Here is an 11015-nt window from a genome sequence, read left to right as displayed (position 1 = left end):
AAGTAGTCCCAGGGGATCGAGCACCTTCCTCTATCTCGTTTTTTTTTTTCTTTTTCTTTTAAGGTTTTATTTATTTATTTGACAGAGAGAGACACAGCGAGAGATGGAATACAAGCAGGGGGAGTGGGCAGAGGGAGAAGCTGGCTTCCCGTGGAGCAGGGAGCCCAATGCAGGGCTTGATCCCAGGATCCTGGGATCATGACCCGAGCCGAAGGCAGAGGCTTAACCCACTGAGCCACCCGGGTGCCCCCTCTATCTAGTTTGTTAACCAGAGTCACCTACTCAGGTTACCTGTTTCTAAACTTGCCCTCTAATCTATTCTTCACACAGCAGTGAGAGTGATTCTTTGGAGACCTAAAGCAGATCCTGTACTTCTCTGCTCAGAACCCTTCAACGGCTTCTCATTTCATTGTAATTAAAAACCAAAAATCAGGGTGCCTGGGTGGCTCAGTGGGTTAAGACTCTGCCTTTAGCTCAGGTCATGATCTCAGGGTCCTGGGATTGAGCCCCGCATTGGGCTCTCTGCTTGGCAGGGAGCCTGCTTCCTCCTCTCTCTGCCTACTTATGATCTCTCTCTGTCAAATAAATAAATAAAATTCTTAAAAAAAAAAAGACTTTATTTAAAACCAAAAATCATTAAAATGATGTGCAAAACCCTACACGATCATCTCCACTCTGACACCTACTGTGGCCTCATCCTTTCCCCTACTTCACTTTACTCCTGCTATTGGCTTCCTTGTTCCTGGAACATACCAAGTATGCTCTTACCTCAGGACCTTTGAACATGCTCTTTACTTTGCTTGGCGCACTCGTGGAGTAGCACATGGTTCCATCCCTCACTTCCTTAGTGTCTTTGCTCAAATATCACTTTATTATGTGGACCTTCCTGGCCTCTTTATTTAAAATAGCAACCTACCCTTTTGACACTCTAATATTCCCTGTCCTCCTCTCCTGCTATATTTTATTTCATAGCAGTTTCCACTTCTTATCATGTTACCTATTTATTTATTATTGCCTACACACACACACACAAGAATATAATCTTCATGAGGGCAAGCATTTTGTCTGTTTTCTTCACTGTGTGTTTTACATTGTTAACCTGCAAAAACACTGTCTGATATACAGTAGACACCATAAATAGTAATTTGAATGAATAAATCAAATTAAAGTGAAGCAAAGTACATATTACTATTACAACTATGTAAAACATAGGCCTAAGTGAATAAATTCAGTTATGGAATAGCTATGCTAAAGTACTGGGTTATAACTTTGGAGAACAGTGTGGAGATTCCTCAAGAAATTAAAAATAGAGCTTCCCTATGACCCTGCAATTGCACTGCTGGGTATTTACCCCAAAGATACAAATGTAGTGAAAAGAAGAGCCATCTGTACCCCAATGTTTATAGCAGCAATGGCCACGGTCGCCAAACTGTGGAAAGAACCAAGATGCCCTTCAACGGATGAATGGATAAGGAAGATGTGGTCCATATACACGATGGAGTATTATGCCTCCATCAGAAAGGATGAATACCCAACTTTTGTAGCAACATGGACGGGACTGGAAGAGATTATACTGAGTGAAATAAGTCAAGCAGAGAGAGTCAAGTATCATATGGTCTCACTTATTTGTGGAGCATAACAAAGAACATGGAGGACATGGGGATACGGAGAGGAGAAGGAGTTGAGGGAAACTGGAAGCGGAGATGAACCATGAGAGACTGTGGACTCTGAAAAACAACCTGAGGGTTTTGAAGGGGCGGGGGTGGGAGGTTGGGGAACCAGGTGGTGGGTAATAGGGAGGGCACGTATGGCATGGAGCACTGGGTGTGGTGCAAAAACAATGAATACTGTTAACGCTGAAAAAAAAAAACCATAAAAAAAAAAGTACTGGGTTATAGGTTATTTTAAAATTGTCTTTTCTGGGGTACCTGGCTGGCTCAGGCAGTGGAGTGCACAACTCTTGATCTCAGGGTTGCACGTTCAAGCCCGTAGAGATGACGTAAAAACAATAATAAAATTCTCTTTCCTGAATTTTCTTTGAAGTAGTTGAAAATTTCTATACATTTTTTAAAAGATTTTATTTATTTATTTGAGATAAAGAGAGAGAGAGAGCAAGAAAGCATGAGAAGGGAGGTCAGAGGGAGAAGCAGACTCTCCATGGAGCTTGGAGCCCGATGCGGGACTCGATCCCAGGACTCCGGGATCATGACCTGAGCCAAAAGCAGTCACTTAACCAACTGAGCCACCCAGGTGCCCCACAATTTCTATACATTTTAAAAAATTACTATTAATTGCACATCATAAAAAGTATTAAAATACTCTAATGCAGTAAATGCTAAATCTAATGTTTCCTTGTAAGGCTTTTCAAACCTCGCTTACTGGATTTTACCTGAAGTGATAGGGATGCACAGTAAGCAGACATGTCTTAATCCCCAGGGATGTTAGTGAAGTGAAGCAAACATCTTCTGTTTTGTGATTGCAAATCTCCATGAACTGACCACATTTTTAAAAAATAAACTTTTTATTTTAGAATAGTTTGAAATTTACAGAAAAATTACAATGACAGCATAGAGTCCCATATACTCTGTACTCAGTTCCCCTTATTATTCATATCTTATGTTAATAGGCCACATTTATCATAACTAACGAACCAGTATTGATACATGGTAACACGAAATCCCATGATTTTTTCAGATTTCCTTAGTTTTCACCTAACGTCTTTGTTGTTGCTGTTCCAGTATCCCATCCAGGATACATCACATTTGGTCATCCTGTCTCCTTAGGGGCTCTTTTAAAGGCTGTGACAGTTTCTCAGACTTTCCCTGTTTTTCATGACCTTGACAGTTTGGGGAGATCCTGGCCAGGTGTTTGATAGAATATCCTTCTGTTGGGATCTCTCTGATGTTTTCCCATGCTTAAACTGGGGCTATGGGTTTTTGAGAGGAGTATCACAGAAAGTGCCATTCTCCACATATCATATTAAGGGTATATGTGATCAGTTTGACTTACCACTATTGAAATGAACTTTGATCACCTGGTTGAGAGAGTTTTCATTACGAGTCATTTTTACTTAGCAAAAAACAAATGATAATTTCCCTAAAAAAAAATCTTTTGGGTTTAAAAAAAATTTTTTTTATTTACTTATTTATTTATTAGAAAGAGAGGGAGAGCACATGTGCCCAGAAGCGAGTGGGGGAGGGGCAAGGCAAGGAAAGGAACAAGCAGACTCCATGCTGAGTCCTGAGCCTGAAGAGGGGCTCAATCTTATGACCCTGAGATCATGACCTGAGCTGAAATCAAGGGTCAGATGCTTAACCCACTGAGCAACCCAAGCACCCCAGAAAAAGAGTACCTTTTGAATCATTGCAGATTAGGCCTGTTTGGTTAGCTTCTTTTCTTGACATGTTTGTGGCACTTACCAGGCACTAGGCATTGTTTGAGGTTGAACAAAGATCAACTCATTCTGACCCTGCAACAACCATATGAAGTAGATTTTACAGGAGAGAAAACTCCTATTTTACAGGAGAGAAAACTGAGGCACAGAAAGGTTAAGTAACTTTTCCAGGATTACACAGCTAGTAAGCAGCTACTAGTGTTCTTAACCACTAGGCCATACTGTCTCTACACAACAGGAGAAAACTTATCACCATAAATGGAATACATTAATTCTTTAAAAGTTATATCTTTGCAGTATATAGAGCAGTGAGATCTAGTGCCTAAAGTAACCTTTTAATTGATACAAGTCTCTCCTGAGAGTCAGTACCAATTCTGGCCCACCTACCACACCCAAGCTCAACCACCCAAGGACACTCTTGCCCTATGTTGACTGTGGACCATACAGCTGTCTATGGAATTAAGCCCAACCCTCCTAGTACAGCATTCTTGGTTTCCCTCAACAGTGTCCTACATACTACATACTCTCTCTAAAGCAGGCCACTAGCCATGCCCTCAACCCACTGCTTTCCCTGCTGCTGCCTTTCTCTCTGCATTTTTCTAAACCCTCTACAAATCACTGACCATGAGCCTATGGAAACCTCTTAACTCCCTAGAACAGAAATAACTTCTCTCTCCTCCTTATTCCCAGCAGACCTTGTCCCTGGACCACAAACTTGCCTCATTCTGCCTCCAAGTTCTGCACACATTTAATATCCTCGATTAAAGTCTTAGTTTCTGGAGGCCAGGTACCTTATCACATGGCAATAATGCCTGCCAGAGTAGGACCTCAATGACGTCTCATTGAATCAACCCAGCTTCTATCTTAAAATGTCAACTTTTGGATTGACTCATCTACTCCTTGTTTCTGAGTGGCATTATCTGACTATACATCTATTCTTCCAATATTACCAACAAGACTTCACTTTGTCCTCATATTTTATACACGGCTTTATTTATTACAACTGACAGATCAATAACACGTGGTTAGATTCTTAGGTCAGGGTTCCTCCTCCTGTCTTTCTGACTGAGATGCTAAGTGCATCTCTATCTCTGAAATGATGGAAGACTTGGTTCAGAATTGCTCTGTCACGACAGGTTTGTCACCTTGGGCTGGTGACACAAACCTTCTGGGCTTCTCTCACAGGGTAGTTGTGAGGACTGATGAGATCAGGAATAGAAACACCTGACAGAAACAATACTGAGTGTTAAGAGAGGTCGGGGTGGTGGGGGTGCCTGGGTGGCTCAGTCGTTTAAGCCCCTACCTTTGGCTCAGGTCATGATCTCAGGGTCCTGAGATGGAGCCCCACATAGGGAATCTCTGCTCAACAGGGGGCCGGCTCCTCCCACCCCGCCTGCCTCTCTGCCTACTTGTGATCTGTCTCTCTTTGTCAAATAAATAAATAAAATCTTTAGGAAAAAAAAAAAAAAGGAAAGGGGTCGAGAACTCTGTGTGTTATGTGTAGAACATACTCAGTCTTCACAACAGACTTATGTCACTACTCATCTCCATTTTAAAGTTTGGAAAACAGAAGCACAGAGAAGCTAACTAGCATATCTAATGCCACACAGGAGGTGAGGAGGAAAGCTAGCATTTGGACCCAGGATGATTAATCCTAAAACTAAAACATTCTCTCTCTAGATGGTTGATGGAGGAAATATACATAAAAGATTACCTGAGACTAGTGGTGTCTTTCATTTATTGAGGTCTTCAGAAAGAAAACAATTCAGCCACTACTGAGTACCTAATACATTCAAGGCTTAAACAAGATTCACAAGCAAAGCCAATTCAAACCCTGATGTGAATATTGAGTTCCTTGTTTCTGACTTAAGATCCCTTTCAACACAGTTTTCACCACAAAGAAAGCATAATTCCTACATGAATGACCAAGTTTCACTATTTACTGCTGCAGGCGACATGGTGAGCCCTGGGCCTTAACAGCTCATTAAGGCAGATGTCTGTGGCCTACAGCATCCAAACTCACACTCTTCAGGTATGTTGTGGCTTCTCATTGCACTGACAAAAGCCCCCACGTGACATCTTTATGAGACCTAAAAATAATTACTGGCCCTAGAATATAAATGATTGGAGATGCTGGGTCCCTTTAAAAGCCATCCAAACAGAGAGTAAATTCTAGCATTGCTAACTGAATCCTGGCAATTGTTTATGATCCCATCAGTAGAATGTATGGACTTCTCAAAGAGTGTGCTAGGGTATCTAAGGGACTATGAGCTGTAGAAAAAATGTTGGTAGCTGCTAAATAATTACTTCTGACTCCAAGGCTATCTTCACTTATACCAGTTAAAAGCTGGAGAATGTTAGTTCTTTTAGTTTCCCCATAACCAAATCTGTAACTTTGGTAGAGACCTGTGATCCTCCAGCAGGGGTAAGTATACCCCCCCAGGATGAGTTTACCCCCATGTCACCACTGGGAAAGGGCTGATACTGACATCAAGTGGGTAGAGGCCAGGGATGTCATGAAACATCTGACAATGCACAGATCAGCACCACAACAAAGAATTCTCCAGCTCAAAATTTCAATAGTGCTGAGACTGAGAAACTCTGCTCTAGCCCCATTATCTATTTCTCCATTCTCCCATCCAATGCTGAGAATTCATAATTGAGTGAAAATTCAAAATCTTCCATTGTTTTGCCCAATGCAGACATGTGGACTTTCATAACACTTTTTCCATCCCCTTTTGGCATGGATGCTGCCTCTGTCCTAGGAACTGGGTGGGTGGGAAGGACAAGACATAAATACACACTAGTTCTCCTATTTCTGTGCTTATTTTTTCCCCCATGCCCCGTTTTTAAATGTTTCCTACATCAGCATTATGTCTCTTCTCAGTAAGGGGCAATGAAGGCTTAAGTAGAAGAGGGGTGGCTCTGTGGATTAAGTATCTGCTTCAGCTCAGGTTATGATATGAGGGTCCTGGGATCAAGCCCAAGTTGGACTCCCTGCTCAGTGGGAGTCTGCATCTCCCTCTGCCTTTCCCCCTGCTCATGCTCTTTCTCTCTCAAATAAGTAAATAAATAAATAAAATCTTTTTAAAAATAAGAAATAAAAAATTTAGAAAGGGCTTGAGTAGAAGAACCCAGTTTAAAACTGCACATAAAATGCATGATTCTAAGGGTGCCTCGGTAGCTCAGTTGTTAAGTGTCTGCCTTTGGTTCAGGTCATGATCCCAGGGTCCTGGGATCAAGCCCTGCATTGGACTCCCTGCTCAGAGGGAAGCCTGCTTCTCCCTCTCCCACTCCCCCTGCTTGTGTTCCCTCTCTCTCTGTCTCTCTGTCAAATAAATAAATGAAATCTTTTTTAAAATGCACGATTCCAGGCTCATCACAATCACACAGCTCAAGGAGGGAAAGAGAAGGACAGGCACCCAGTTACTTCACTGAGCAGTTGGTTTGCATAACTTTGTAATATTCCAAGGCCAGATGAGGGCCTTCTCCTGATGTCCCATCATCCTGTGCTCTGTTCATCATAGCCCCCATCACAAAATGATATATTTTAAGAAGAAAGAGTTTAACCCCAAATCATATTTATAAAATTTGAAACTAGGAAATGGATAGCTAAAGGGTCTTTAATGAGTTTTCCTAAGATCCCTCACACTTAAGACATCTATCACATTCATAATTCATCAATAGTAAAAAGTAAATTTACTCTCAAATGTCATGGAAACTTACTAGTTGTTTATGACAATTCCTGCATTTGGTGGCTTCTCAGTTTCTTTTTGTCCTTTTTCTTCATCTGCTTCCCCGTTCATTTGTCCTTTCCACAAACATTCTCTGGAGCATCTTACTGCCTTCCGCAGAGAACCTGGAGAAAAAGTGGAAACATTCCCATCTCTTAGGAACCCAGAGAACCATCCTCTTCCTCTCCCTTGTGGTTCTCTCTTCATGGGGAACGTCCAACCTGGAGAAACAGGGAACAGAACTTTGTGGTTAGGAATATCTGAACAGCACTTTTTGGATGGTCCCCCACAACCACTAGTCCTGTATTCTACTGGGTGTTCCTTCAAGAAGTACTGCTTCTTGCTAACCTGCCCAGCGCGGCTTCCATTAGTTATAATAAATCAGGAAGCTCTATCCTAGGTTACTCAAGGAATTTGGGGCTCTCTACATTTGCATATTAAAAGTTTAAGTGGAGGAAGGTGGCGAATGGTGCCAGGGGCTAGTTTAACCCGGACTTTCAATTCCGCAAACCTGACAATAACATTTCCCCCTGCTGCCTCCATAAACGCCTGCGCACCAGCGAAATAGCTACCTCCTCCCCTGTGGTCAGCACCAGAAGATCAGCAAGACCTGACTATGAGTCTGTGTCTCTGTGCCTCCTTAAATCTCAGCAGGCAATATTTCACGGGGAAAGAAAGATACCGTTTAGCTCCAAAATTTCCTCCAAATGGTGAAATGAAAATGCCAGCCCGCCGCTTCCAGCCTGTGAATGCTGCAGGGTTACCGGGGCTTTGCTAATGCAAAGTGGAAAGTGTAAATATCTGGTTGATTACTGGCTTTCGACCTTGGACAGAGAAATGAAATCACGATTTTCACCAAGGACAGGAACCAGCGCTGCCTCCGCCGCTGCCCAGGCTGCTGCTTCCCCTCCCTGAGCGGGTCCCGCATTACATCACCGGTGAGCTCTTGCTGGTGGGGGGAGAGGAGGCTCCGCCAGGGACTCAGCCCCAGACCAAGGGGAGTAAACACGGAATAAGGATAAAGGGGGAGGAGGGCGAGGAAGCGGAAGAAGGAAAAAGGAGGACCAGGTTTCCCACCACCACCCGCTGTCTGTTTGCGGGGTAGGGGGAGGGGGGTGTGTGCAAGGGCGACACATCCTTAAGCAGCAGCACCCCAGATTTCGTTCCTGCACCGCCCCCCAGCAACCCTCCACTTCCAAGTCCAACAAAAACTGACATCCAAAGGGACCAGGACAGTGGCCTTGAGAGGCTCAAGAGGGACGGCAGAGAGACGCCAGGGGACTGGGAGTGACCGAGGCGCCCGTGCCTTGGGGCAGCGGGCAGGGAGGGGGTGGGAGGGGAGGCGGTCGCCGCTGCGCCCCCGCCCGGCCCAGCTAGCGGTGCCTCCCCCGCCAGGCGACAGCAGCCCGAGGGGGGAGGCAGAAGCGCCTCCTCCCCGCCGGGAACCGAGGCGGCGACCGAGGGGGAAGAAGGCGCCTCACCTTGCCCCCGATGAGGGGCGGATCATGCCATGGCAGCGCCGGCGAGCAACAGCGGCGGCGGCGAGCGAAGCCCAAGCAGCAGCCCTGGGAGCTCGGCAGGAGCCGGGGTCGCCGCGGCGGGAGCCCGGGACAACGGGGACGCGGGAGCTCGGAGCGCCGTGGTGACGGTCCCCGGCCTCCCTCCGCTCGAGGACTACGAGTGCAAAATCTGCTACAACTACTTCGACGCGGACCGGCGCGCGCCCAAGCTGCTGGCGTGCCTGCACACCTTCTGCCAGGAGTGCCTGAGCCAGCTGCAGCTCCGCGCTGCCGCCGCCGCCTCTGCCAGCGCCGCGCCTGAGCGCCCGCTGCGCCCGCCGCCCTGGCACGGCCCGCCTGGTGCCATCGCGTGCCCCGTGTGCCGCCACCGCACGCCGCTGCCGGATAGCCGCGTGCACGGCCTGCCCAACAACACCAAGCTCGCCGAGGCCTTCCCGCTGGCCCTGCGAGCGGCGCAAGACCCGCTGCCCCAGGACCGCCTCCCGCCGCTGCCCGCGCGCCGCGCCGCGCCAGCCGCCGCCCCGACCCCGGGTCCGCAGCCGCCGCCCTCAGAGGACGCCGCCCCCGGGCCCCGCGCCCGCGCCGGCCTGCGCGCCCCGGGCGCCTACGAGAGCTGCCAGAACTGCAAGCGCGCCGCGCTCACCGCCGGCTGCGTGTGCGTCGTCTTCTCCTTCCTCTCCATGGTGGTGCTGCTCTTCACCGGCCTCATCTTCGTCAACCACTACGGCGGCGGCGGCGGCGGCGGCGGCGGGGGGGTACCTCCCGGCGGCGGGGCGCCCCCTGGCGCTGCCCCGGCAACTGGGTCGCCCTCGCCTTCGCCCGTGGGGCCCATCTGCCTGTCGGTGGCCAGCATCCTGGCGCTCTTCTCGGTCGTCGTCACTTGGGTCATCTGCTGGCTCAAGTACCGGCCCGAGGGCGCGGCCGCGGGCTCGGCTGGGGGCGGCGGAGGTGGCCCGAGGGCGCGGGCTGCTGCGGGCGGCGGCAGGCGGAGGAGCTACACGTAGCCTGGCCGCAAGCCGGGCCTCCGCCGGCACCTCCAGCCCCACGCCGCCAGAGAGGAAGGGGTCTCCGGCTCCGCGCGCTCGAGCTTTGCCCTTTCCATGCGGGCCCCGGACGCCCGGCCACCTCCGGGCCTGGCTGTCGCGCCTCTCCGACCTCCCACGCCCCGCCTCCTCCGCGCGGGGTCGGAGAGGGAAACCGAGGAGGCGGGGATCCTGCCGGGGAGTCCCGTCTCCACAGACTGTGCAAGGTCAACCGCCGCTTCACGCACCACCCTCGTCCTCGCCAGAGTGCACGACCGTCCCTCCCCAGAGCCCGAAGATTTGCCAAGGGGAGAGCACAAGGAGTGGGACCCCCGCCGCCCGGCCTGAGAGCTGGTTTTCCGGCGGCCGCGACTAGAGAGTTTAAGGGAAGAGGTGCGCGCGCGCTCGTCTGCGGCTGTTGTGAAAGGACTTGAATTGTCCAGAGTAAGAAGGAATGAGATGTCAACGTGAGGGAAGGCTTTCCCTGCTTCCTGGCGGTCCTGGACGGCGAAGGAGCCGGGGCGCCGAGGGCGAGGTCCACCGCCCGGGGGCACCAAGAGCGAGAGTGGGGCGGCGGCCCGCGGCAGCCGCTCGCAGCTGGGCGACCCCCCGCCCCCACCCGGCAGGTGCGCAGCGCGCGTGCGCGCCCGGGCTGCCGCGGAGTCCGCGGAATGGAGAGGTGAAGGCTCGCGCTAGGCGGTGGGTCCTGCCGCTCCCGCCGGGCGGAGTGCAGAAGTCCCATCTCTTGGAAACTTATGGTGGTTTTATTCACGTTGTTACTACTAGGAAATCATTTCATCTTCTGTAACTGGACTCAGGGAGCTTAAAGAGCCCGATCTCTCTTCTCCTCTCAAAACTGACTTACTGTTGCCCCCACCTGGAAGATATTGAAAGCTATTCACGCAGAATATAAACTGTAGGCTTCCTCCGTCTTTTTTCTTAATTTCATTTTTCTAAAAATAATTTATTTTAGGATGTATTAATCTGGAAATTTTGTGCATTGAAATTTCCAGGAAAGTGTTTGATAAACAGTAATATTTCTCCCATACCTCCAGTCCAAGTACATTTCAAAATAAGGAGCAGAAAATAAAGGCGTGTTGGTAATTGATTCAAGATTTTATACTGTGAAACAACTACTGACTTTCAATTATCTGATAAAATAGAAAATAGCTCCCAAAGACGAAAGTCACATGTCTTAACTGACAAGTCTTTCTTCCTTTGATTACAAATATATATCACACTTATCAGGAAAATATTTTGAATTTAACTATTATTATTGGAAATCACTGAGATGTTCACATTGGTCACGTTAGATGAAAAAGAATACGTATCTACCTGATTTTGT

The 11015-nt window shown here is 48.3% G+C and overlaps 1 protein-coding gene across 1 annotated transcript; it reads left to right on the top strand.

Annotated features, from left to right (window-relative positions):
- The first annotated feature begins 8557 nt into the window (after positions 1-8557).
- Positions 8558-9760, top strand: LOC123950304 (RING finger protein 225). The gene has a single exon (XM_046018058.1). It carries the CDS (start codon positions 8639-8641, stop codon positions 9650-9652), a length of 1014 nt encoding a protein of 337 aa, XP_045874014.1. The 5' UTR covers positions 8558-8638; the 3' UTR covers positions 9653-9760.
- Positions 9761-11015: the final 1255 nt, after the last annotated feature.

The sequence above is a fragment of the Meles meles genome, chromosome 9 (assembly GCF_922984935.1).
Source record: "Meles meles chromosome 9, mMelMel3.1 paternal haplotype, whole genome shotgun sequence".
Lineage (NCBI taxonomy): Eukaryota > Metazoa > Chordata > Mammalia > Carnivora > Mustelidae > Meles > Meles meles.
Note: the sequence above shows the minus strand (reverse complement) of the source record. Positions and strands in the feature narration are given on the sequence as shown.

Bases quoted from the DNA above. Each gene is read 5' to 3' on its own strand.
- LOC123950304 (XM_046018058.1), top strand. From the start codon at position 8,639: ATGGCAGCGCCGGCGAGCAACAGCGGCGGCGGCGAGCGAAGCCCAAGC.